Source organism: Globicephala melas, chromosome 2, assembly GCF_963455315.2.
Source record: "Globicephala melas chromosome 2, mGloMel1.2, whole genome shotgun sequence".
NCBI classification, from domain to species: Eukaryota; Metazoa; Chordata; class Mammalia; order Artiodactyla; family Delphinidae; genus Globicephala; species Globicephala melas.
Window position 1 is genome coordinate 57,540,272 of NC_083315.2, and position 27,507 is coordinate 57,567,778.

Genomic DNA, 27,507 nt, shown 5'->3' on the forward strand with positions numbered 1-27,507 from the left:
CTTCTAATCTTTACTTGTATGCATACTTTCTTAGTAATGGTACTTTAAAAATTGATGAAGAAGGAATACCAAGATCTAGAGAATTTTGTATGATTCCGTTTTCTTTTTAAGGTATGTGTTGGGTGGTGGAGCATTATGCATGGAACTACTCACAAAACAGGTGACTATTTTCTTATGATATTCGTGTTTTTCAAACATAGAGTGTTTTAACTATGTAAATTAGATTCTAAGTGGACAAAGCTCTTTGTAATAGTACCTACTTTAACATAATTTTTGTTTTTTGCTAAAAGCACCTACTTTTAATAATGAAAGCTTTTTAAACCAGTAAAATGACATTGTACTTGCTGCTTAATCTATGCTAGGATGGGCAATAAGAGTGATGTATATTTAAAGTTGTAATTTGCTCATTTTTAGCACTTCGAATGTTGGTTTGCTTTGCTTCGTTTTTTGTGAGATTTTGGAAATGGTCCAACTTTACTTTTACTCTTTGACCACAAACTTCTTAACATTAATTTGCTGTTATTGAGTCATTATATGCCATTTTCTTAAGCTTTCCTAACTGGGAATCAAGAATACCACTGTGTTTTAAAAAAGTGTTTTCTTCTTTCTGTAGGGCTGGAGCAGTGCCTATTCAATAGAATCGGTCATCATGCAAATCAATGCCACCTTAGTCAAAGGCAAAGCCAGAGTGCAGTTTGGCGCAAATAAGGTACTTTTATTAAGAATGTCACATAAACTATAAGATATATTTCCTGTTATCTTATGAGGAGGCTTCTTTCTATTCTCTTAGTCTTTGTTATTTCTACTATAGTTAAATATGTCTATAATTTGAAATTTATTCTTGGTTTATATATACTAATAAGTAAAAAAATTATATGTAGTTGTAAGTTTCCAAAAATTGAGATCATGTTGTAATAGTTAATTCCCAGTGAGCATATACGTGCTAGGCTGTAATCTAAACTTTTTATTTGTATTAACTTTCAGTCCTCTTAATAACCTAAAAGTAGGTAGTGTTATTGTCCTCATTTTGTAGATGAGGAAACTGAAGCACACAGAAGTTAGTAACTCGTCTAAGGTCACAGGTGGCAGAGTGAGGATTGGAACCAGACTTTCTGGCCGTTAGTCTCTGCTCTTAACCACTGAGTTCTTTTCTTTATTCACTTACTATATCAGAAATATCTTTTCATGTCTAATTGTAGTTATCTATAAACACTTAAGTGGACACTTAAGGATGTACTCTGAAGTTAGTATGTTTTGGAAAAATATGTGATGGAAATCATCCTGACCTGACATTTAAAAAAATCTGGATGTTCCTAAAGTTTCTTGTGAATTTTGTATTAAATGCCTATCCAAATAGTACTAAATCTAAATAGGTATTTATAACTGTATTGCACATCAAATCGTGAGCCCACTAGAATCTTAACTCACAGGGGAAGCAAAAAATTGAAAAGGCTGTTTTACAGAATTATATACTTGGGATAATATTATAAAATAACTTACTTTTAGCTTTTTAAACAGCTATTTCTTTGCATTAGAACAAAGTACCATTTTGTATAAAATCTAGAAGTTAATTGAAAAGTAGTGAATTGCTTATAACTACATTTAACTAGTGTTTCTTAACAGTGTATGTATTTTAGGTATTTTAAATGTGGCAATAGAATGATGTGTTAGAACATCAAAACTTTGTTTTTCTAAATGACAATTTATGCTCACTATACAATACAAATAGAAATAAATACAAACTAAAAAAGTCGTCTGTAATTTGAGTGTCTAGAAATACTATTAGCATTTTGGTGTACTTCCAGTCTTTTAAATTTTCTTCCTGGCATTTATTTATATGTAGAACTTGATGTTAAATTTCATCATTTTTTTTTTAATTAGCGTGTTTTTCCCATTAAGAGAAAATACAAAAAGCTTAGAACAGTGATTTTTTTTTTGAGTAATTGAAAGACCATTTTTACCAATAACTCACACTGTAAACTTACCTCTCTGGGCATCTGTATCTTTACCTGAAATACAATTGATCTGGATATTTTAAGTTTCTTCCAGTTTTAACATTCTGTAATAACAATACGCTATCTTTGTTCAGTGCTGTAATTCCCTTGGAATCAATCAATTTCAATATAATTGCCTTAAACCTTTACATTTTCATAATTGCAGTTTTGTTAGCAAGTAAATATAACCATTTTATATAGAGTGCCAAGTTAGGCAGCTAAATATGTTTGCATATTAGAGTATGTCTTAGAAGGTGAATTTTTTTAATTGTCAAGGTGAAACCTTACCCTTCTATTTTTTTTTCTTATTAAGAAATATTTGTCAGTTAAGAACGTAGAAACTTTGCATGATGTAATATGAGTGTTACCTTCCCTTCTACTCAGCAGGGAATAGTCTGAATGTTAACTTTAAAAATACTACTATCAAAAAAGTAAGGTGCTAAATGGTGTTAAAAATACGCTACCATTTGTGTAAGAGGGATAGACAAGGACATATTATAGATGTGCTTTTATAAGCAGAGAATATCTCTGGAAGGATATTCAAGAAAATGCTAATAACGATTATTTCTGACAAGGGGAGTGTTGAAATATTGAGGGGGCAGGTTAGAATTGGGAGGGAGACTTTACTGTAAATCATTTGTGCTATTTGAATTTCTTTTTGCCATACAACTATTCAGGAATATTTAAAATATAAAAAAATACTGTCAGCTATTGGTTCAAAATAAATGAGTTTGTACCCTAAAAAAACTTATTAAAATGAGATAAATATACGTAAGTACTGAAAAACAGAAAAAGTTGCCCATCCACACACATGAAATTTGGAGATAGGGTCAGATTGATAGAGCTGAGGCTCTGCAGCTATGCCTGGGACAGAAGGATCTTGGCAAAGCTGGTTTTCTTATTCAGTTAACATGGAATAGAATATAGACTGTAACATTAACTCTAGGCTGTAGTAGTGAGAAAGCCTTCTAAAGTAGAGGTCTGATCATATGACTTTTAGCAGGAATTGGGGGTTTAGATAGGCAAGACAGTGCCTTCTAAGAAGCTTCTGTTCACTGTTTGGAGGGTAATGGTAGTTGAGCTAAATAGTGAAGTCCTAGAGCACACAGCCCTAACTAGCTATTTCTATCATCAGGAAAGGCATCTGTCTTCTCTACAGCCCATAGACCTCCAGTTATTTACCTATAGGATTCCCTAGTCAGTGATCACATTCAGATGAGAGAACTGATTTTTTTTTTTTTTCCCTGGGGGAAGTTGTTACCTATACTAAGCACTCCAGTCTTCTATTATAAATGAGCGAGACTGGTCAGCCGAATCTGGGAACCTTGAATAATCCCGAGATTCTCCAAGGGGACTAAAGTGGTTTCATGTTAGTTGTATCCACAGTTCTCATCAGCAGCAGATACAATCTTCAGAGGAAAGCATTTCTAATTTAAGCCTGTAAGATTCTCAAAGATTAAGATCAAGCAAATATGAATTCAGTGAAAGATGACAAGCACATAAGTAGACAACCTAACATACATGAGAACTGGCAGAAACAATGAATAAGAGATACATATTCCCAAAGACTTGAGGTTTTGGAATTAGCAGATACTAGAATTTTGAGAAAATGAATAATTATATGTAAAATCTAGTGTAAAGAAAAAAGAATCATAAAATTGAGCAAATGATAAGACCAGGAATGATGAGACAGATCTGAAAAAGAATGAAATAGAATTTATAGAAATGAAAAATGTTGAAATGAGAAACAATAGATTAGACATCAGAAGAGGGAATTAATTGATTAGAAGAAATAACTCAATGTTGCACAGAGAGACCTGGGGATAGACAGTACAGCAGAAGTTAAGAGGTAGAGATCAGAATGAGGTCTAAAACATGTCTTATTCGAATCCCAGGAGGAGATAATAAAATTATATTAAAGAGAGAAATAGAAACCAGAAAGTGAAGTTGTAGAAGCAGGCCCAAATAAATAAGTCATAACAAATAAAAATGGACTAAAGTTACCAGTTAGTTCAAATTAAAAAGCGGTGTTGGGCTTCCCTGGTGGCGCAGTGGTTGAGAGTCCGCCTGCCGATGCAGGGGACACGGGTTCGTGCCCCGGTCTGGGAAGATCCCACATGCTGCGGAGCGACTAGGCCTGTGAGTCATGGCCGCTGAGCCTGCGCGTCCGGAGCCTGTGCTCCGCAGCGGGAGAGGCCACAACAGTGAGAGGCCCGCGTACCGCAAAAAAAAAAAAAAAGAGAGAAAAAGAAAAAAAAAAGTGGTCTTTAAGAAGTGTATTTGTTTATTTATTTTTATTAAAAAATTTTTTTGAAGTATAGGTGATTTACAATGTTGTGTTAATTTCTTTTGTGTTAATTTTTTCCTGTACAGCAAAGTGACTCATTTATACATATGTAAATATATTATTTTTTATATTCTTCTACATTATGGTTTGTCACAAGAAGTATATTTAAAATGTAAGGATACAAAGAGATTGAAAAAAAAATTTTTTTTAAAGAAGAACGATAAAGATAGGCCAGTATAGGCATACCTTGGAGCTATTATGGGTTCAGTGCCAGACTACTACTTCGATAAAGCCAGTATCACAATAAAGCAAGTCACATGAACTTTTTGATTTCCAAGTGCATACAAAATTTACACTGTACTGCAGTCTATTAAGTGTGCAATAGCCTTATGTCTAAAAAACAATGTACATGCCATAATTAAAAAAAACTTTACTGCTAAAAAATGCTAACATTTACAACATCATCTGAGTATTCAGTGAGTTGTAGTAGTAACACCAGAGATCACTGATCCCAGATCACTGTAACAGATATAGCAATGAAAAAGTTTGTGTCACATTTTGGTAATTCAAAATATTTCAGACACACAAAATGAGCCAGTGCTGCTGGGAAAAATGGAGCCTATAGACCTGCTCGACGCAGGGTTGCCAGAAACTTCAAATTGTAAAAAAGGCAATATCTGCTAGGTGCAGTAAAGTGAAGTGCAATAAAATGAGGTTTGCCTGTATACACTAACAAAAAGATGATGTAGCTGCACTATCAAACAATTTGATTTTGGAACAGAAAGCATTAGCAACTACTTAATGATGAAAGTCTCATTTAACTAGGAGGATATAATTTTTTACTTTGTCATGCTACCTATCATTTGTTGAGAGGAAAAAGCAGGGGACAGTGACTGACAACAATAGGCTGTACATTAATTTTCTTGTATAACCTTAAGGATATACAAGGAAACTAATAACAGTATTTAATTTGGATAGAAGAAGGAAGGTGGATAGGGGAGGAACTGGGTGGTTTCAGGACAGGTAGGAAGGAGAGTTGTTACTTAGAATATGTTTATACATTTATTCTTATGCTGTGTGAATTTATTTAAAAATTCTGTGACATAATATAATAGGTGTGTACCACTATGGAGAATGCTTATGATGTATTAACTGGAAGTTAAGATGTAGGCCAGTTGTACTCATGGGGATAAAATTAATGCTAAACTTGGCCCCTTAAAAGAGGTTCTGATCTAGAGGTTAACAAAAGAAGACTCCTTTAGTAATGGCTTGATGCCACTTGGACATTCTTTAGATTTTTAACTCAAAATGTCATTCATATGTGTAGTCCTTAAAGCCTAATGTTTCCTTACCTGAAGGTAATATTTTGTAGTTCTTTTTTTTTTTTTTTGATGGAAGTTATGAGGAAGAGTTTTTCTACTTGCATCCAAATAGCATCCTTTAACTTTATTCATAAAGCCTTGTACTTGTGCAGTGGTAGGAGGACTTATAAAAATGAACTGTGAATTTTGTAGATCTTTCCTAGAGAACAGTTATGGTTTTGTTGTCCCTCTAAAATGGTAGAGAATAATGAAATTGAGAAATTTATTTTGGAAATGGAAATATAACTTAGTTTCCTGTGTTCTTTTAAGTACAGCAGTGATGCATCCATAAATTATTTGTAATGATTTTCATCTACTTATAGTTTTGATATAAAATGTATAATTCTCTTTCAGAATCAATATAATCTAGCAAGAGCCCAACAATCCTATAATTCCATTGTACAGATACATGAGAAAAATGGTATGTTTAGTTAAATAAGTATTTATTGCCATTTATGAAATTTTACATAATGTACTGTTGATATTTATCATGTTTTATTCTTCTGTTTTTGCTTTAATTTCTTACAAAGTATAGCCACTACAGTGAAAAACTTTAACCTGAGGATACACAGTGTTTCATTCAAAATCTTTGTATCCTAAATACTTGGCCTGCGAACCTCTGAGTCAGAGTCAAGATTTTTGAGTAGATTGAGGAATGGATCACTTTACTCACTTGAAATGTATGGTATTAGGATAGGAATTGAGTTAAAGGCAACTCTAAAGGTGGAGTTCTTGCTGTTAATACTGAGTAAATGCAATCAGGATCATGAACCAGTTTCTGAAACATCTTCAGACTACTTAATGCTTTTTGACAATTGTACACATTTATTTATTCAAGTAAAAAAGTACTGATTTCAGTTTATACTTAAGAATATTTGAGTTGTATATTTTAAAAAAATATTAAAATATCTTTCAAAACTTTATTGGCCTTTTAAAATTTTGCTTATTTTCACAATGCATGTTTGGAGCTTTTGTCTCTAATAGTGAGGCAATAAACAAGTAGACCTGGAATCAGAAGACCTATTATCAAGTGGCATTTGTGTCACCCATTAGCTAATGGGTAATTAGTCCCATTACCGCTCAGCCTCAGTTTCCTCATCTCTAAAATTGGCATGATGTCTGTCTTGCCGAACATGAGGAAAAAGCGAGTAGTGTGTACGCACAGCATTTTATAACCAAGTGCTGATATTCGTGGTAGCTGGGGTAGTGAAACTGATGCTTTTTTGTGCAGAGTAAGTAAATTGATAGGAAGTAGTTTTCTTCAGGAGTATTTACAGTAAAGTGTTCTTTACTTTGCTAGAATGTGGTAGTTTGTGACTTAGGATTTGTGTTTTGTGTGTGCTCACTTTTATTTTAATGACAGAGCAAACTTGCCACTTTTGCAGTGACTGCTTACTTCTGAAAGAGTAGTATTCAGAACAATTTTCAAGCTTCTGAAGAGGGAAATGATAAAAAACTTGAGGACAAAGCTGGGTTTTCATAATAATAATCTCCAGCACCCTAAATTAACAGACCCAAAGACTCCTGTATGCTACTTCATTAACCACGTGGATGCTTCACAAATCTTGGTATATTCATACTGTTCCAATGGCAATTTCGTACCAAGCAGTACTTAATCTCATTTGCCTTTTTAGAGAGAGCTTATATTTTTGTTGAGCTTAGAAACATATTTTTTTCTTATGTCTTATTTTTTGTTAAATTAGATGTTGTAGTCAGCATTCAAAAATGTTTATGGAAACTGTATTTGAGAAAGTGTGGGTGTGTGTATAATTAGCTATGGTGAAAGAGCAATAGATTCAGATTCAGGAGATGGCTTCTAGTATCTTCTGCTAAATCTGATCTTGGGCTTACTTAATCAGTGCACCTGCTGAGATGGCACCCTCACTGGTAAAATGACATCACTGCCTGATGACAGTCCAAGTTCCTCTTATTCTAAAATACCAGGATTTTGTTTGGGGGATAGCTATTTTCAGTGTGGTTTCCTTTCAAATACTGAATTGAAATGAAATATAAAACCTAGCTTGTTGCCTAATATTTCCACACTGTTCTCTTTTGGTAGAAATGCCATTAATATAGAGATCTTATATTGAAAACTCAAGTACAGTTTATTCATAGAAAATAACTTTATATTGTGAACATAAATATCAAAATGCTATGTTACCAACCCAAGTGTAAGTTTAATTTTTACAGTAGTTTACAGAGGAAAATTATGGGTAGAGAAAGTATCTAACCTTGGTAAAATGCCATTGCTCTTAGTTGGTTTAAGAATTAAAATATTTTAACTGTTTTTTTCCCCATTCTTTTTCAGGCTGGTACACCCCTCCAAAGGAAGATGGCTAAATGTGTTGACTTTTGTATGTTTGGACCAATGTTGCTTTAAAGAAAATCTTTCCAACATGCAGACACAAGCTTTGAGTGCCCCTATAACAGCAGTACCGAAGATGTTAGCTAATAGATATTTTAGTGGATAATCTGTCAACTGATCCAGTATAAGTTACAGCCTTTCCATTTTTCTCATTTTAGGTACCTTGGACTGAGCAGTGGGGCCTTTACTATATTTTTCCTGATAAATACACATACTGGCCACTCCTTATCTCTTTCTTTGAAAGGTGAAATGTGTTAAGCAGACAAGTCAGCATCAGGTTACTGAAGTTGCAACTTGAGGGCAACTTTCCCATTTTGAGCTCATGTGTTATGAGGATTTGCAATATATTGTTCCATTTAAAGCCAATAAAAGTTTAATTGATGTTTAATATTGGTTTAGAAAATTTAAGATGTTCTAAATCACAGTAGCTTTTTCAGGTTAAAACCATTTTATGATATTGCCAAAATAATGACAGGAAACATACTTATTAAACTGTTAAGATTTTTTTTTTTTTTTATGGCTATGAAGATCTGAATTGTTTTTCCAAGATTTGCTCTTTAGTAAGTTGTACTTTTTAGGCAAAGCAAAGCAAGGCTGTGCCAATTCAGGCTTGTAAGTAGTCATTTCCACTGGGGCATCAGAGTCTTGCTGGGCTGAATCTGCTTCTTGTTGGTTCAATATTTACTATGAAGAAGAGCTTGAAGTATAGAGCTTGAAGTTATTTTAAATACTAAGTCATTTTACGTTTCCATTTTATTAACGGGATGTTGCAATCAGTTGTAAACTAATAAACTTATAAAGTGATTGGCACAAAGACTCTTTGAACAAAAACTGCACAGTTAAGTACAAAAAGTATCTAATTTGGAGACCTAAAGTTTTTGCTATAGTCATAACAATGGCTTTTACATTGAAAGACTAATAGGAACTCTACATATATTAATTCTTTTATAAAACCTGACTTAAATCAGTGTACTCTCCATTTTATTGCCTTACCAGAATCAGTCCTGTTGGGTTGGTAGTAGATTTTTTTATATACCCAAATTTGATTTAAAAGTAAACTCTAGTTATTAAGCACTTTTAAAAAGAAATCCAGAAGCACATTTTTTCTGCACAAACCAATTACAAAGTTCAAAAGTGTTTCTTATGCTTTGAGACTCAGTTTTTAACTTTGTAAACCACATCTGAGAGACTTGGCACTTCTGCATTATTGTGTTTAATTTCCTTTTTTTTTTTTTTTTCTATTTTGGTTAAGAAGACAGTAGAAAAAGATTTTCTGGCATTCTTGTTCACTTGGTTACATTTGTATAAAGTTATGATCGCCAGTTGCTCAGATAAGTGACAAGGAAGAATTCTTTAAAGCATTAAAGTTCCTTAAACCTAAGGCTAAATCTTGAATACATTATTGAATTCTTTAATATCCTGATGGCTAGCAGATTGACAGCTGCACATTCGGCATGCTTTGTTTGTTTTTTTTTGGTTTTTGGTTTTTTGGGGACTTTATTTTTCATTGCAGATTTATTTGGCAATGTACAGTAAATTTTGTAAACTTGCATCAAGTTTATGAATAAAGAACCATTTAAAAAATAACTTTGTCACTTTTCCCTCATAAAAGATAGTCTTTGCTTCAAGTTTCTACAGGCTGTTGGGTTTCTGGAATAGGATTATATATGGTGGGATGGGGTGAGAGGCTTGAGGGGAAGAGAGGCAGATTGATTTCACAAGAGAAAGCTAGAGAATCCAGAATTGGTGTGTATAGACTTGGAATACTCAGGGCTTCCTCAACTTGTTCCCTCTCCCACACTTATTTTTTAATATAAATTCAAGTGCTACTTTCTTTATGGCTGTCCCTAGTTCTACAGGTTACAGTAATCTGCTCCCTCTTTAGTATACCCATAGCCTCTTACACAATTGTCAGTTTATCTCACATACAAGAAGTCCAGAGGTAGGAAAATTCTAGGCATGGTACCTCTGCTGCTTTGAGATTTTTCCATGTTGGTTTCATCTTTGGATAGACTGTTGTCTTGGATGTGCAGCCACCTTAATCCATCCAGAGGTAGATAATGGTCCTGTTGTCTAGTGTCTCCTTAGGAAGTGAGGAGCTCTTTAGAAGTCCCCCCCCCACCCCCAAAGCATTATTGCCTCTCACTTTTCCTTGGCTAGAACTCGGGCCTGTGTCTACCCCTAAACTAATGGCTGGTGAAAAGAATGAGACCTTCATGATTAATATGGACCAGTGGTTCTCAAGTTATGATTTGGAGAAAGCTGGAGGCTCCTGAGACACTTCTAGGAGGTTTTTAAGATCAAAACAATTCTCTTAACACTAAAGCATTATTTGCTATTTTCACTCTCATTCTTTTACAAGTGTACAGTGGAGTTTTCCAGAGGCTACGTGATGTGATAGACGTGATATTGCAACAGATTGAATTCAGAAGCAGATCAAGCTGTCTTCTATTAAGCCAGAAATTAGAGGTTTGCAAGATGTAAAGATGCTACACTTACTCAATATTGGAGGGGGAGAGTGGTGGAGATTTGGTAAAGTTATTTTTTCATAAGTTATTTTGTTTATGTGTCATGAATTTTAAGTGAATTAATATTACAATGTTTTAATTAAAAAAAATAAAATTTATTTATTTTTGGCTGCGTTGGGTCCTCGTTGCTGCATGTGGGCTTTCTTTTAGTTGCGGCGAGCAGGGGCTACTCTTCGTTGCGGTCCGCGGACTTCTTGTTGCGGTGGCTTCTCGTTGAGGAGCACCGGCTCTAGGCGCGTGGGCTTCAGTAGTTGTGGCTGGCAGGCTCTAGAGCACAGGCTCAGTAGTTGTGGCACGGGCTTAGTTGCTCAGAGGCGTGTGGGATCTTCCTGGACCAGGGCTTGAACCCGTGTCCCCTGCATTGGCAGGGGGGTTCTTAACCACTGTGCCACCAGGGAAGCCCCCAGTGTTTTAATTTTTAATGTAAATATAAATAGTCATAACCCATCTAAAGAAGCTCTTTAGTGTTGCCAATATTTAAGATTGTGAAGCAGTCCTGAGGCCAAAATGTTGGAGACCAGCTTGTTTAGACCAGCCAAATTTACCAGTCAAGAGCTGGGCATCAGATCAGGCCCTTGTTAGCCAGGAAGCGGCAAGAGGAATAGATGTTAGCTGGGGATACAGCAGTATCTGCTGTGCTTACATTCCTTCTATCTGTGATTCTCAAGCTGGGTTTGCATCACGGGAAAGCTTAAATCACAGTAAAGCTGAAACTACGACTGCTGGGCCCCACCCCCAAGTGTTTAAGTAGGCCTGGGGTGAGGACCGAGAATACGCCAAACAGAATTTCTCAGGTGAATCTGATGCTACTAGCAGGGAACTAGTGTTTGGGGGCGTGCTTTCATAGCAATGGTAGGTGCTCTTTAAGCCGTTGAACACATTCAGCACTTGAGGGCTGCACGGTGTTGAATAAAGGTGGTGATTTTCACAGTTTATCTTAAAGCAGATACTGCCAGTTCAAAAATTGGACTCATGCGGTTAACAGGCATTGGGACTGTGAAGACCCATTATTTAGTCTGTGCCTTCCAGAACTCATGAATTAGAAAAAGACCTGTACCGACAAAGAAAATACCGCTGCAAGTGCAGTGAGAGGCACAGAAGGAGGTGGATGTGGTTCGACTGTGGAAAGCCTCCTGGAAAGTTCCAGGAGGATTACACGACGCGTGGCCACCACCTCCAGGCACCTGCCGCCGCTCCCAGACCAGCGCCGGAAACGCTTTGGCTTGGAGTCACGTGGGTGCCTCCTCAGCGGCACCACCTCCCCTGACCGGCCGGAAGTGGCGCGCGCGCCTGCTCAGTACGCGCACGGCCCGGCCTACGCCGCTCCCTCGGAGCCGCCGTACTGCTTCCCCGTCGGGTTGGTGAGGCATGGAGCCGGTGGGCGGTGGCGGTGGCGGTGGCGGTGATCGCCGCGGCTCCTCCCCCGCAGACCCGCGAAGCACCTTCGTGTTGAGTAACCTAGCGGAGGTGGTGGAGCGTGTCCTCACCTTCCTGCCCGCCAAGGCGTTGCTGCGGGTGGCCGGGTGAGGGGAGAGGAGGCGGGAAGCTTACCTCGGGACTTGCCTGGGCTGGCGGGGTGGGCGGATACCGTCGGGACCCAGGGATGACCCGGGCTCCCTATCCCTACCCCTGCCCCAGGTGGTGGCCCCATAAGCTAGGTACCCCGGCCGTAGTGCTCCCGGGGACCTTTCCCAGAGGAGCCAGGTTTTCTCTGCCCCCGGCTCTCCCTCCGAACCGGCGCCCGACGCCTCCCCCTCCCGGGGACTTTGGATCCCGCAGGAATCTCCTGCAGTTGCGCTAATGGGTGGTGGGGGCCGGTGGTTTGTGAGCCGCGGGAGAGAGGGAAGTGAACGTCCGTTCACAGCCCTTTGTGCGTTTGCGTCCCCAGCGTGTGTCGCTTATGGAGGGAGTGTGTGCGCAGAGTGTTGCGGACCCATCGGAGTGTGACCTGGATCTCCGCGCGCTTGGCGATTGCCGGCCACCTGGAGGAGCATTGCTTGGTCCGCGTGGTAGCTGAAAAGCTTGAGGTAAGTAAGAAGGGGTGTTGTGTACAGTCCTTTGCAGGGTTGGTGGGTCAGTCGTTGAGAACTAAATGCAACAATTTTGTATATGGCGTTACTTTTTGTAATTTAGGCAGGTTTTTCTCGTGACATGAAAAGATTTTGTAAACATCAGTTTTAATGACTATATTGTAAGGATGTGCCATGGCTGCTTTGACCGTTCTTCACATATTGGGCACTTTATGTATCCAGATTGCCATTGTTATGAAAATGCTGTTTAGAACCATCCTTTTACCTGCTTTCCTTGTCACTGTTTTGCAGGGGTGGTAACTGAAGGCTCTCTATTGCATAGTGTCACATAAAAATGCCAAGAACCAATACTTAAACCCCAAAATTTCAATCCCTGGTCCTGTTTAAAATTATATGTTTAGTATAATCTAAATTATTAAAAGCAAAAAAGGAAGAACAGAAAAGAAATAAGCCAAAATGCTAGCAACAGTTTCCTTTGGGGGTAGAAGTGTGTGTGTGTGTGTGTGTGTGTGTGTGTGTGTGTACACTGTTTTTAAAAACTTTTTCTTTTCCTTCAGATTTTTACCACTGCAAGTATTATTTTTATTTAGCTTTAAAAGTTTATATATTGCAAAAGCTGTTAAAGCCAGGCAGACATAGGTGTGAACCCAGCTTTGGCACATACTAGCTGTGTGACTTTGAAAATGTTACCTAAACCCTCTGAGCCTGTAAAATGAAAAGAAAATAATGCCGTTTACACTCTTACAGAGTTGTAAGGATTAAATAATGAAAAGTTAACCCATGTAACATTACCTACAGTGCCAGGAATATAATGTTTTCAATAATTGAAAGTATTATTCTCTATTAATATCATTACTAAAATTCATATACTAATACCCTTAAAGAAATTTATACATTGTAGAAAACTCTAGTGTGGAGACAAAAACATGAAAACCTTGTCCAAATCATTCATGCTCTTTTTCTTTGTGTTTGCCAAATTATCTAGTAGACATGATACTTTATAGCCATAAAGAAAGTTGATTTAGCATTTTTACTAGAAATATTTTAAAATCCACTGAAAATTTTATAAGACATCTTGTCATTTGGAACTTCTTTAAATGAGGTTCTAGTTGTCTTCTATTTTGCTTTGAGAACATTTCATGTTGATGATTGCCACTGTCACTTCTAGTGAGACTTGGGAAGGAAAATTCAGCAGTTGCTTCTCAATACGTACCAGAAAAGAGAATCATAAAACCTCAAGGTTAGACTTCCAAACTTTAAGAATAGGAAACCCAGGGCCTAAGCACTTCCAGGAGTTATTCTACTTGTTTATGGCAGAGTCAGCACTAACACCTAAATCTCTTAAATTCTCTCCTTTACTCACTATACCCAGCATCACAAACTCAAATGACTCCAGAGTTAGGTAACTCACAGTGGGTGGATGACTCAGTGTGCCATCATAAAAAGTGATAGGGCTATGGCAGACCAGATAGTGCTTACTTCTCCTTGGCCCCAGTCAAAGGGGAATGCAGTCTAATAAGTGTTGCCAGAATGTCTACTTTTTCAAAATAAATCCACATTTTATATAAATATTTTGTGGGAATTTTAAATGTTGGCAACCGAAATACGTGTGTGTGTCTGCTTTGTTTTCTTCGGGAAAATTAATTATTTTACAATTTAAGTATACTTAACTTACATCACTAAGTTAGTTCCAGATGCACAATATAGTGATTTAATATTTCTATACATTACAGAATGATCGCCATAAGTCTAGTTCTCCTCTGTCATCGTACAGAGTTATTATAATATTGATTATATTCCCCATGCTGTGCATTTCATCCCTGGGACTCATTTATTCTGTAACAGGGAGGTTGTACCTCTTAATCTCCCTTACCTGTTTTACTCATCCCCCAACTTCCCTCCCCAATGACAACCACCTGTTTATTCTCTATCTATGATTGTTTCTGACTTGTTACATTTGTTTTGTTTTTTAGATTCCACATATAAGTTAAATCATATGATATTTGCCTTTCTCTGACTTATTTTACTTAGCCTAATACCCTCTAGGTCCATCTGTATTGTCACAAATGGCAAGATTTCATTCTTTTTTTATGGCTGAGTAATATCACATTGTAGGTATACCACATCTTTATCCGTTCATCTATTTGTGGGCACTTAGGTTGCTTCTGTATCTTGGCTATTGTAAATAATGCTGCAGTGCATATATCTATTCAAATTAGTGTTTTTGTTTGTTTTTTTTTTTCCTCCCAGAAAAATACCCAGAGGTGGTATTGCTGGTCATATGGTAGTTCTGTTTTTAATTTTTTGAGGAACTTTCATACTGTTTTCTACAGTGGCTATATCATTTTACATTCCCATCAACGATGCATGAAGTTACCTTTTCTCTGCATCCTTGCCAACACTTATTGTTTCTTCTCTTTGATAGTACCTATTCTGACTAGTATGAGGTGGTATCTTGTTATGGTTTTGATTTGTACTTCTCTGATGATTAGTGATGTTGAACATCTTTTCATGTGTCTGTTGCTTGTCTGTAAGTCTTCTTTGGAGTCTATGCAGGTTCTCTGCCTTTTTTTATATATAAATAATTTTTATTTAAGTATGGTTGCTTTACTCTGCCTATTTATTAATTGTGTTGTTTGTTTTTTTGGATAAGTTATATGAGTTCTTTGTAGATTTTGGATATTAACCCCCATAAGAGATACATATTGTTTGCAAATATCTTCTCCCATTCAGTAGGCTGCCTTTTGATTTTGTTGATAGTTTCTTTCACTGTGCAAAAGCTTTTTAGTTTGATGTAGTCCCATTTGTTTATTTTTGCTTTTGTTTCCCTTGCCTGAGAACACATATCCAAAAAATATTGTGAAGACTCATGTCAAAGAGTGTACTGCCTATGTTTTCTTCTAGTAATTTTATGGTTTTAGGTATTACATTTAAGTCTTTAATGCCTTTTGAGTTTATTTTTGTGTACAGTGTGAGAAAGTAGTCTAGTTTGATTCTTCTGCATGTAGCTCTTCAGTTTTCCCAACACCATTTATTGAAGAGGCTGTCTTTTCCCCATTGTATATTCTTGCCTCCTTCATCATAGGTGAATTGACTATGTAAGTGTGGGTTTATTTCTGGACTCTATTCTGTTACATTGATCTATGTGTCTGTTTTTGTGCCAGTACCACAGTGTTTTGATTACTGTAGTATAGTTTTAAATCATGGAACGTGATACCTCCAGCCTTGTTCTTTTTTCTCAAGGTGGTTTTGGCTATTCCGGGTCCTTTGTGTTTCCATACAAATTTTAGAATTATTTGTTGTAGTTTTATGAAAATGCCTTTTGGTATTTTCATAGGGATTGCATTGAACCTATAGTACGTTGGGGCGTATGGTCATTTTCACAATATTAATTCTTCAGTTGATGACCAGAGCATATCTTTCCATTTGTGTCATCTTCCGTTTCTTTCATCAGTGTCTTATGATTTTCTGAGTACAGGCCTTTTACCTCCTTGGTTATTTTATTCCTAGGGTTTTTTTATTTAAATTATTTTCTTTATTTTTTTGGCTGCATTGGGTCTTAGTTGAGGCACATGGGATCTTCGTTGAGGCATGAAGGATCTTTCATTGTGGCACACGGTCTCTTCATTACAGCGCTTGGGCTTCTTTCTAGTTGTGGTGGGTGGGCTCTGTAGTTTGCGGCATGTGGGCTCACTCATTGAGGTGTGTGAGTGCAATAGTTGTGGTGTGCGGGCTTAGTTGCCCTGCGGCATGTGGGATCTTAATTCCCCAAACAGGGATCGAACCCACGTTCCCTGTGTTGGAAGGCAGATTCTTTACCACTGGACCACCAGGGAAGTCCCTTTTATTATTTTTTTAATATCTATTATTTAGGCTGCGGCATGTGGGATCTTCGTTGCTGCGTGTGGGATCATTTTAATTGCGGCATGTGGGATCTTTAGTTGCAGCATGTAGGATCTTTAGTTGCAGCATGCTGGCTCTTTTAGTTTGGGCATGCAGGATCTAGCTCCCTGACCAGGGATTGAACCCAGGCCCCCTGCATTGGGAGCTTGGAGTCTTAACTGGACCACCAAGGAAGTCCCAGTTCTTTTTGATATAAATGATGTTTTCTTAATTTGTTTTTCTGATAGTTCTTTGTTAGTGTATAGAAACACAACAGATTTCTGTATATTAATTTTGTATCCTGAAACTACTGAATTCAGTTAATAGCTCTAATATTTATTTGGTAGTTTCTTTAGGGTATTCTATATATAGTATTATGTTATCTGCAAACAGTGAGAGCTTTACTTCTTCCTTTCCAATTTGGATTCCATTTATTTCTTTTTCTTGTCTGATTGCCATGGCTAGAACTTGCAATACTATGTTGAATGAAAGTGGCGAGAGTGGGCATCCTTGTCTTGTTCCTAATCTTAGAGGAAATGTTTTCTTTCAGCTTCTTACTATTTAGTATGGTGTCTATTTTGTATGATGTTAGCTGTGAGTTTGTCATATATGACCTATATTATGTAGAGGTATGTTTCCTCTATATCCACTTTCTGGAGTTATTATCATAAATGGATATTGAATTTTGTCAAAAACTTTTTCTGCATTTATTGAGATGATCATATTTTTATTCTTAAGTTTGTTCATGTGGTGTATTACATGGATTGACTTGCAGATATTGAACCATCCTTGCATCCCTGGGATAAATTCCACTTGATCATGGTGTATAATTCTTTTAATGTATTTGGTGTGCTTATACTTTGTTGAGGAGTTTTGCATCTATGTTCATCAGGGGTATTGGCTTGTAATTTTCCTTTTTTGTGGTGTCTATCTGGTTTTGGTACAGGGTGATGCCTCATAAGAATGAGTTTGGAAGCATTTCTTCCTCTTCTTTTTTTTGGAATAATTTGAGAAGGATAGGTGTTAACTCTAAATGTTCGGTAGAATTCACCCGTGAAGCTCCATGGTCCTGAACTTTTGTTTGGGAGTTTTTAAACTACTGATTCAGTTTCAGTGTTGCTAGTTGGTCTGTTCATATTTTCTGTTTCTTTCTGATTCAGTCTTAGGATATTATATGTTGCTAGAAATTTATCCCTTTCTTTTAGGTTGTCCATTTTATTGGCATGTAATTGGTTTTTGTTTTTTTTTTTTTTGCGGTATGCGGGCCTCTCACTGTTGTGGCCTCTCCCGTTGCGGAGCACAGGCTCCAGATGCGCAGGCTCAGCGGCCATGGCTCACGGGCCCAGCTGCTCCGCGGCATGTGGGATCTTCCCTGACCGGGGCACGAAACCGTGTCCCCTGCATCGGCAGGCAGACTCTCAACCACTGCGCCACCAGGGAAGCCCATGACATGTAATTGTTGATAGTAATCTCTTCAGATCTTTTGTATTTTTGTGATGTCAGTTGTAACATCTCCTTGATCATTTTATTTTACTGATTTCAGCTCTCTTTTTCTTGATGAGTCTGGCTAAAGGTTTATCTAAATTTTGTTTATCTTTTCACAGAACCAGCTCTTAGTTTCTTTGCTCTTTCCTGTTGTTTTACTGTCTCTATTTCATTTATTTCTGCTCTGAGCTTTATGATTTCTTCTAACTGGGTTTGTGTGTTCTTCTTTTTCTAGTTCCTTTAGGTATAAGGTTAGGTTTTGTACTGAGATTTGTCTTGTATTCTGTGGTAGGCTTGCATTGCTATAAACTTACCTCTTAGAACTGCTTTTGCTGCATCCCACAGATTTTGGATCGTGTTTCCATATTCATTTGTCACCAGGTATATTTTTCTTGTCACCAGGTATTTGATTTCTTCAGTTACCCTTTGGTTACTTAGTCACATATTGTTTGGCCCACCAGTGTTTTTTTGCCATTTTTTTTTTCTTGTGGTTAATTTCTAGTCTCATAGTGTTGTGGTCAGAAAGGATGCTGGATGTGATTTCAGTCTTCTTAAATTTATCGAGACTTGTTCTGTGGCCTAGAATGTTATCTACCCTAGAGAGTGTTTGATGTGCACTTGAAAATAATGTGTATTCTGCTGCTTTTGGATTGAATGTTCTATATGTTATAGCTATTAAGTCTGTCTATCGTAATGTATTGTTTAAGGTCAGTGTTTCCTTGTTGATCTTCTCTCTGAATGATCTGTCCATTGATGTAAGTGGGCTGTTAAAGTCCCCTACTATTATTTTGTTACTGGGACTTTCTCCCTTTGTTTCTATTTGGTTTATGTATTTAGGTGCTCCCTTTTTGGGTGCATATATATTTACAATTGTTATATCTTGCTGGATCAATCCATTTATCAAAGTAATGTTACCCAGCTTGCTTTTCATTTCCATTTCCATGGAATACCTTTTTCCATCCCCTTACTTTCAGTGTGTGTGTCTTTAGATCTGAAGTGAGTTTCTTCTAGGCACTATGTATAAGGGTCTTATTTTTTCACCCATTCAGCCAGTCTGTGTCTTTTGATTGGAGCATTTAGTCCGTTTACATTTAAATTAATAATTGATAAGTATGTACTTATTGCTGTTTTGTTCATTGTTTCCAGGTTGCTTTTGTAGTTCTTTTTTGCTTCTTTTGCTTGCCTCCCTTGTGATTTGATGACTATCCTTAGTGTTAGGTTTGGATTCCTTTATCGTGTGTGTGTGTGTGTGTATCTTTTTTTTTTTAAATTTGTTTTATTTTATTTTATTGGCTGCGTTTTGGTCTTCTTTGCTGTGTGCAGGCTTTCTCTAGTTGTGGCGAGTGGGGGCTACTCTTTGTTGAGATGCGTGGGCTTCTCATCATGGTGGCTTCTCTTGTTGCGGAGCATGGGCTCTAGGCGTGAGGGCTTCAGTAATTGTGGCTCACGGGCTCTAGAGTGCAGGCTCAGTAGTTGTGGCTCGCGGGCTTAGTTGCTCTGCGGCATGTGGGATCTTCCCGGACCAGGGCTTGAACCCGTGTCCCCTGCATTGGCAGGCAGATTCTTAATCTCTGCGCCACCACAGAAGCCCTGTGTGTGTATCTATTATAGATTTTTGGTTTGTAATTACCTTGAGGTTCATATATAACAGCCCATGTATATATTTGTGATTATTTTAAGTTGATGATTCTTAAGTTCAAACACATTCTAACAAACCTGAATCCACCCCCACCTTTTATTGTTTTTTTTACATTATATTTTCCTTTTTTGTTTGTTTGTTTGTGTCCCTTAACTACTTTTTGTGGATATAGATGATTTTATTACTTTTGTCTTTTAACCTTCCTACTAGATTTTTATATTGCCTAGTGTGGTGTTTTTCTTTTCGGTTTAGAGAAGTCCCTTAAACATTTCTTATAAAGGCTGTTTACAGGTGCTGAACTCTTAGGATTTGCTTGTCTGTAAAACTCTATATCGCTCCTTCAAATCTGAATAATAGCCTTGCCAGATAGACTGTTCTTGGTTGTGTATTTTTTCCTTTCATCACATTGAATATATCATGCCATTCCCTTCTGGCCTGCAAAGTGTCTACTGAAAAATTTGCTGACAGTGTTATTGGAATTCCCTTGTACCTAACTAGTTGCTTTTCCCTTGCTCCTTTTAAGATTCTCTCTTAATCTTTAATTTTTGCCCTTTTAATAACAGTGTGTCTTGGTGTGGACCTCTGAGTTCATCTTGTTTGGGACTGTGCTTCCTGGACCTGGATGTCTGTTTCCTTTCCCAGATTAGGGAAGTTTTTAGCTACTGTTCTTCAAATAAGTTCTCTGCCTCTTTCTCTCTCCTCGACTTCTGGGACCGTATATTGTAAATGTTAGTACTCTTGATGTTGTCCCAGAGGTTTCTTAAACTATTGTCATTAAAACAATTTTTTTTTGTTCTATTCAGCTTGAGTAGTTTGTACTATATGTTTTAGTACACTCATCCATTCCTCTGTATCATCTAAGCTACTGTTGATTCTTTCTAGTGTGTTTTTTACTTCAGCTATTGTGTTTTTCAGATCTGTTTGATTCTTCTTTATCACTTACTGTTAAACTTCTCACTGTGTCCGTTCTTTTCCTGATTTCATTGAGCATCTTTGTAATCGTCATCTTGCACTCTTTATCAGGTAGATTGCTTATCTCTCTTCACTTACTTTTTCCTCTGGGATTTTGTCTTGTTCCTTTGTTTGGGACATATTCCTCTGTCACTTCATTTTGCCTGATTTTTCTGTTTTTATTTCTTTGTATTAGGCAGGTCATTTATGCTTCCTGATCTTGGAGAAGTAGGAGATGTCCTGTGGGGCCCAGGAGCACAGTTTCCTCTGGTCACCAGAGCTATATCCTCTAGGGATGCCCCTTATGTGGGCTGCAAGGGCCCTTCTGCTGTGGCAGGGCTGATTACTGTGGGTGTGCTGGTAGGCAAGGCTGGCCCCCCAGCCTTATTGGCTGCCAGGTGCTCCTCATGTGGAGGCTGCCAGCTGCTGGTGGGTGGGGCTGGGTCCTGGTGAAGTTGGCTGTGTGACCTGCAGAAGGGGCTGGAGCTGGTGGGTAGGTAAGCCCTCGGCACTAGTAGACTAGAGGGAGGACTCCAAAATGGTGCTAGCCAGCATCAGTGTTTTCCTGCTAGAACAAGTTCCTGTAAATGGCTGCTGCTAGTGTCTCTGTCCCTAGGGAGAGTCCCAGTTGCCTCCTGCCTCTCCAGGAGGCTCTCCAAGATCAGGAAGTATGTCTGACCCAGGCTCCTTTCAAATTACTGCCTCTTAGCTGGGACTCAGGGCATATGAGATTTTGCATGCACCCTCTATGAATAGAGTCTCTGTTTCCTCCAGCCCTCCGGCTCTTCTGTACACAAGCCCCGCTGGCCTTCATAGCCAGATGTTCTGGGTCCTCATCTTCGTGGTGCAGGACCCCTGGGCTGGAGAGTCCAATGTGGGGCTCGGATCCCTCACTCCTTGTGGAGAACCTCTGCAATTGTGATTATCCTCCCATTTGTAGGTCACCTATTCAGGGGTGTGGGTCTTGACTATACTGTATCTCCAGTTTCCCCCTTCTGCCCTTCTCATGGTGGTTCCTTCTTTATGTCTTTAGTTGTGGAAAATTTTTTCTGCTAGTCTTGAAGTTCTTCTCATCAATAGTTCCTCTATAAATAGTTGTAATTTTAGAGTGCCTGTGGTAGGATGTGAGTCAAGGTCTTATCACTCTGTTATCTTAGCCACTCCTCCCCAAATTATATTCTTTGAAAATGCCTTGTGGACCAAGGAAACTATATCCATAGGTCTTATCCAGCCCTTAAGCGACCTCAGGGTCATCATTCTATCTCAGTATGTTTTATGAGTTTGTCTATATGGAATCTATTCTGAAACATCTTAACTTTCCGAAATCAACATTTCTTTTTCATTTAGTCAGTGTTGAGGCTTTGCTATATGCTCACTTCTTCATTCCATTTTGATAGTAAAAATCTTTGAAAATAACCAGCTTAGGAGGAAAAATATGTTCACCTTTTCATTTAGTTGAGCCACTTTGCCACTTGTCTGTTACGAATTTTGGTGGAAAACAAATAAGCCCAAGTTGTAAGGGCTTACAGCCCTCCCTTGTAAGTGGAGATAAGACACAAACAAGAATGACTGGGATGTCAGGGATGTTGCATGTGAGGTCAGAGGTCCTAAGGAAGTCTAGGAAAAGGTTTTATAGAGGGTCTGGCACTTAACGCTGTTTCTTAAGGGAAACAATCTTAAATCAAGTACAAAAGGAAGAGAGCTGCAGAAGAATATATACAGAAGCGGGCTTGTCTGGATAGTAGTGAGCAATAGATTCCTGTAGGAAACTAGTTGGAAAGCTGGAAGTGAAGACCTGGATTGTTTAATTCGGTAGGCAATGAAAAGAGGAATGATACGGTCTGTATACCTTCCCTCTGTTGCTGAGATGTTTCTGTTGCTATGGTACCTGTTCACATAAAGCAAGTGGAATCTTTTGCTGGTACTTAATGTTTTTGTTTAAAAGCTTAAATTATTGTGAAAATGAACTTCTTGAGTCAAGCTGGAATGAGTTTGACTTGAAGAAATAATAGATGCTCAACAAATGAATGAACTGAAAATGAAAGCTCATGAGTGAAAAATGAGTGAGAAATGGATCGACTCAGAATGCCAATACTGACCTGAAGGGAGGGTAGGGCAACAGTAGTTTGGACCAGGGCAGAACTTTAAGGGACCACAAAAGCATTCATAGATTTGTGTGATCAGGTTCTGATTTTTTTTTTTTTTTCCTTTGCAGAATGTCCATATCTTACCACAGACAGTTCTTTACATGGCTGATTCAGAAACTTTCATGAGTCTGGAGGAGTGTCGTGGCCATAAGAGAGGTGAATATCAAAGGAAAAAGTTTTGGATTTTTTTTTTTTGTTCCCTGTGTACTTCTTTTTGGAGATAAATACTATTCTCATTCTGAGAGTTACTGACTTTCTGAGGCTATGGGCCTACTCCCTGGAGAATGCATGAATATGCTGTCTTTGAACTTTGAGAAGCCCTTTTGCTTTGAAGATTGATTTCTAAACCTTGTGGTACAATTGAAACAAATTCTTTACTTTAGTAAGGTGTTTTTCTCTTTTTGAAATACTTGAATCCTCCAGGCACTTCTTTTTACTATTAAAACAGGATGTCTTTGGGTATTCAAGCCTTTTATTGTATTGGATGACCATTTACCAAGGTTATCTGTAGATACTGTGCATTCTTGGCTTGCTAAACAAAGAAGCAGACTCTATCCCATGTTGGGCACACTGAGGCCCAGAGTTAGACTTGGATAGTGGATTATCATTGTCTGATTTGAATCCAGGTGACAGTGTGGTAGAAAAGTCATTATGCTTTAATATCAGCTGAACAGAAAGGTATAATAGTAAATCTGAAAATCAGCTGCTGCTGCTGCTGTCATTGAGGCAGAAGCAGTATGTGAACAAGTAGAAGAAGGCAAACTGGCAATGTTTAAGGTCAGGTTTAGAATTTAACGTATAAAACAAGGGCTCAAAACAGAAAAACTTTTTTGTTTTTAATCAAAGTTTTTAGACTTCCTTGTAAAGTGTTCTCGTGTAAAATAATTTAATATTTGCTTTTTTTCCCCCTTCCTCATCAAATTTGACCTTAAATGGATGACATTGAATAATTTTCCTGTGTTATTACAGCCAGGAAAAGAACTTCTATGGAAGCAGCATTTGCCCTTGAGAAGCTGTTCCCAAAACAATGCCAAGTCCTTGGGATTGTGACCCCAGGGATTGTAGGTGAGAGAATACCAACTTGATTTCCTTGCTTTGCATTAATGTGGGGTCCTATAGATTGGTGGGTTATTTGTAGCTTAACAGCATGTTTATATTTTTGGCCATCCAAAGTACAATAAAGTTGGTCATATATACCATCGTATTATATTTCACTTATATTAATTTTCCTTAGGTTATTGTGGTTAATATTTCAAATCTCAGGGCTGTCCATGCAAACCAAATCTAATTCATATCTTTCCAGGAGCCATTCATAAGAGGACAGAGATCTCATTCTTCCTTTCTACAAACTGGGAAGTATTAGCAAGCATTCTTACTTTTGTCAGTTCAGCCAGAACTGTTTCTGGTGGATGGGGTGAGGTAGGGCTGGGATCAGGAGCTGCAGTAGGCCTTACTAGGAAACTTCTCTTTCTCTGCTTGGCTGCCACTGTTTGAAGTTTATAGCAGGAACTTTCCAAGTTTGCTACTGGTGAATTTTTGCTCGTTTTAATTATTTTGACTTCTGTATCTAATGGGGGGAGCGAGATCCTGTTAAAGCTGTCATGGTGCAGTGGTTCGCATCCCTAGATTGGGATCCCAGCTGTACCACTTTAGTATCGGTATGACTTTGGGCGAGTTAGCTGACCTCATGGGGCTTCAGTTTCCCCATCTATTACATGGGGGTGATTGACCGTACCTTCTTCAGAGGGTTTGAGGATTAAATGAGTTAGCACATGTACAGCATTTAGAATAAAGATATGCAATAAGCGGTAACTAAGTGTTAGCTATTATTATTTCTTGTTGCACTCCGTAAATGGCATTTTTAATCTTCACTGAGAGACTTTTGATTGGAATTTAGGAGTCTTGTACAATGAACTACAAAGGATTTCAAGTGTTTACAGATGAATAAGGGTAAATGTATGGTTGATGGGGGACTGTTTCATCCCTCCTGCTATCAGCTCCCACCCCTATACTATTATATCAGCCCCATCACCACAAATTTTGTTTCTCATTGGATTAAAAAAAATGACGGCAGTGACTGATTTTCTTTTAACTTTCGAATTTTCCTTAAATGAGTGATCTAGTTTTTACCATTATTAGTTATTAACAAATGCTTCTGTAGAAACATAGCTTTCATTTCTTACATCATTTGGTTAGACCTCCCCACCCTACACTCTGTGGCGTCCTCAAAGCATGACTAAGGTTCTCCTCTTTAAAATTTCAGCTGGGGGTTAGGGACAGGAGAGGGCGGGCCAACCTGGGCAACACTCTTGCCTCCATGACCCCATAGTGAGGGGTGGGCAGTCTACCTGAAGCCTTCCTCTCATGTTTGCCATGTTTCAGAGCAGTTGGTCATCTTTCTAAGTTCTCTTAACGATCTTCATGTCGGGAGTGAGTATCATTCCAACTCCCTTTAGTCGGGACCTGTCCTCTTGTGTTTTCTTGGACCTACTCCTTACCCTTCTTATTGATTCTTGTTCCCACAGCTGAGCACTTTCTTTGTTCCACATATGTCACAGAAAAACTTCCACCAAGACAGTTGATTGGATTCCTTTTTCTTAGGCCACAGTTAGTGATTATTTCTAAAATAGCCATTGGCTACTAACCCATCTTCCTTCTTTAGGTTGGGAAAATTTCAAGTTTGAGAATTTGTTCATTTTTATATATACAGAGATCATTTTCTTTCTTAATTGAGGTAAACTTTACTTACAGTGAAATGCACAATTCTGAGTGTACAGTTTAATGAGTTTTTTTTTTGTTTTGCGGTACGCGGGCCTCTCACTGCTGTGGCCTCTCCCGTTGTGGAGCACAGGCTCTGGACGCGCAGGCTCAGCGGCCATGGCTCACGGGCCCAGCCACTCCGCAGCATGTGGGATCTTCCCGGACCGGGGCACGAACCCGCATCCCCTGCATCAGCAGGCTGACTCTCAACCACTGCGCCACCAGGGAAGCCCCTAATGAGTTTTGACAAATTCATATCCTGGTGAAACTGACATGCTAGTCAATATTTAGTATGTTTCCATCACCCCAGGAAGTTCCCTCATGCCCTCTTCCTGCCATTCCCTACTTCCATAGGAAACCCCAGTTGCAGTTTCAGTGACCATAGGTTAGTTTGGCCTGTTGTTGAATGTAATATAAATGGAATCATGTTATATACTCTCTTTATCTTGGCTCTTTCACTCAACATAAATATTTTTAACAACATAATATTTTTGAGACTCATGTTATTTTGCATATGAGTAATTCATTAAAAAAAATTCTAGAGTAGTATTCTGTGACTTAACTTGAATTAATTTTTGTGTATGGTATAAGGTAGGTTCAGGGTTAATTTTTTTTCATATGTTTATCTAGGTATTCCAGTGCCATTTGTTGAAGACTTCTCTTCCTCATTAAATTGTCTCAGCACCTTTGTCAAAAATAATTGGCTGTATGTTTGTGGGTCTGTTTCTGGATTTGATTCTGTTCCATTGATTTATTTGTGTATCCTTAAGCCAGAGTCATATTACTGTAGGTCTTGATGTTCTTTTTAAAGATTGATTTCCATAGATCTTGATGTCCTTCTTTTTAAAAATTGCTCTGGCTATCTAGGTCCTTTGCATTTCCACATATATTTTAGAAGCATCCTGTCAATTTCTATAACAAAGCCTATTGGCTTTTAATTCGGATTGTCTTGAGGCCTGCTACGGACAAAAAAAATTGCTTTTATGTTTTGATATTTTTTTGTAGAAGAGGGCCTGATAATAAACTCTGAAATTTTATTTTCATGTTTTTAAATTCAGAATATGTTATGTGGGGTTTGATTAGATTCTGAAATTTTCTCTTTGAAAATTTTTTTTTCCATTTTGTTCTATCTTTGGTTTCTAAAAGGCTTATTAACACTTTTTTTTAAGAGTTTCCTTTTTATACTAGTAAGAGCCATTTACTGTTTTTAAAAAAAAGTAAAGGAAAATTAGAAAAGCAAAAAAGAAAAAAGTTAAGCTACTTTAAGCTTTAAGTAGAGTTAACCACTCTGTTAATTTTATGATGCATAACCTTCCAGACTTTTGGTATGTAGTACAGAGTATAGATACAGATAGGTGTGTAGTATAGATATATGTATATATGTGTGTATATGTATGTGCGTGCATAAAATATGTATTTATATATTTATATAAAATACAGTTTTCAGTGAACTTGTAATCTGCAGTATTTGTATCGGTCTGCCAGGGCAGCCATAACAAAATACTATAGACTGGATGGCTTAAACAACAGAAATTTATTTTCTCACATTTCTGGAGTCTGGAAGTCCAAGGTGTTGGCATTTTTCCTTTCTTCTGAGGCTTCATTCTTTGGCTTACATACAGCCACGTGCCTTCTCACTGGGTCCTCACATAGCTTTTTCTCTTTTCTCTGTATGCCTTCATCTCTGATGTTTCTTCCTCTTCTTGAAAGGACACCAATCTTACTGGATTAGGGCCTGACCCTTGTGACCTCATTTAACCTTAATTGCCTCTTTATTTAAAGGCCTTATCTCCAAATACAGTTATATATATATGTGTGTGTGTATTTCAATTCTACATACACACGATATATATAGTGTATATAATTGTCAAATATTCTATGATAAATTTTACAAGTAGAATTGCTGTGAAGATGTAGTTACTACCCTCCCCCAACTTTTTATTTAGAAAAGCTTCAAACCTATAGAAAAGGGAAAAGAATAATAGAATAGTACAATAAACACCCATATATCCTTCATCTAGATTCACTGTTGTAAAAAATTTTGCAACATTTGCTTTTTCTGTCTTTGTTTATGAAAA

General features: G+C 37.7%; 2 protein-coding genes across 6 annotated transcripts in view; both read left to right on the top strand.

Moving 5' to 3' along the window:
- The window catches only part of UBE2Q2 (ubiquitin conjugating enzyme E2 Q2), a 70,484-nt gene extending 62,359 nt beyond the window's left edge, over window positions 1-8,125 (top strand). For all 4 annotated transcript variants that reach the window (XM_060293951.2, XM_030874876.2, XM_060293952.1 and 1 more), the window contains 4 exons: window positions 112-160; window positions 614-709; window positions 5,997-6,063; window positions 7,951-8,125. In XM_060293951.2, the coding sequence (XP_060149934.1) occupies window positions 112-160; window positions 614-709; window positions 5,997-6,063; window positions 7,951-7,982 (244 nt within the window). In that variant the 3' untranslated portion in view covers window positions 7,983-8,125. The remainder of the gene's footprint in view (window positions 1-111; window positions 161-613; window positions 710-5,996; window positions 6,064-7,950) is intronic.
- Window positions 8,126-11,820: 3,695 nt separating this feature from the next.
- The window catches only part of FBXO22 (F-box protein 22), a 30,664-nt gene continuing 14,977 nt past the window's right edge, over window positions 11,821-27,507 (top strand). Inside the window, exons 1-4 of one of the 2 annotated variants that reach the window (XM_030874879.3) lie at window positions 11,821-12,058; window positions 12,424-12,562; window positions 22,738-22,825; window positions 23,639-23,734. In XM_030874879.3, the coding sequence (XP_030730739.2) occupies window positions 11,904-12,058; window positions 12,424-12,562; window positions 22,738-22,825; window positions 23,639-23,734 (478 nt within the window). In that variant the 5' untranslated portion in view covers window positions 11,821-11,903. The remainder of the gene's footprint in view (window positions 12,059-12,423; window positions 12,563-22,737; window positions 22,826-23,638; window positions 23,735-27,507) is intronic. The other variant, XM_060293956.2, reaches the window with a different exon arrangement.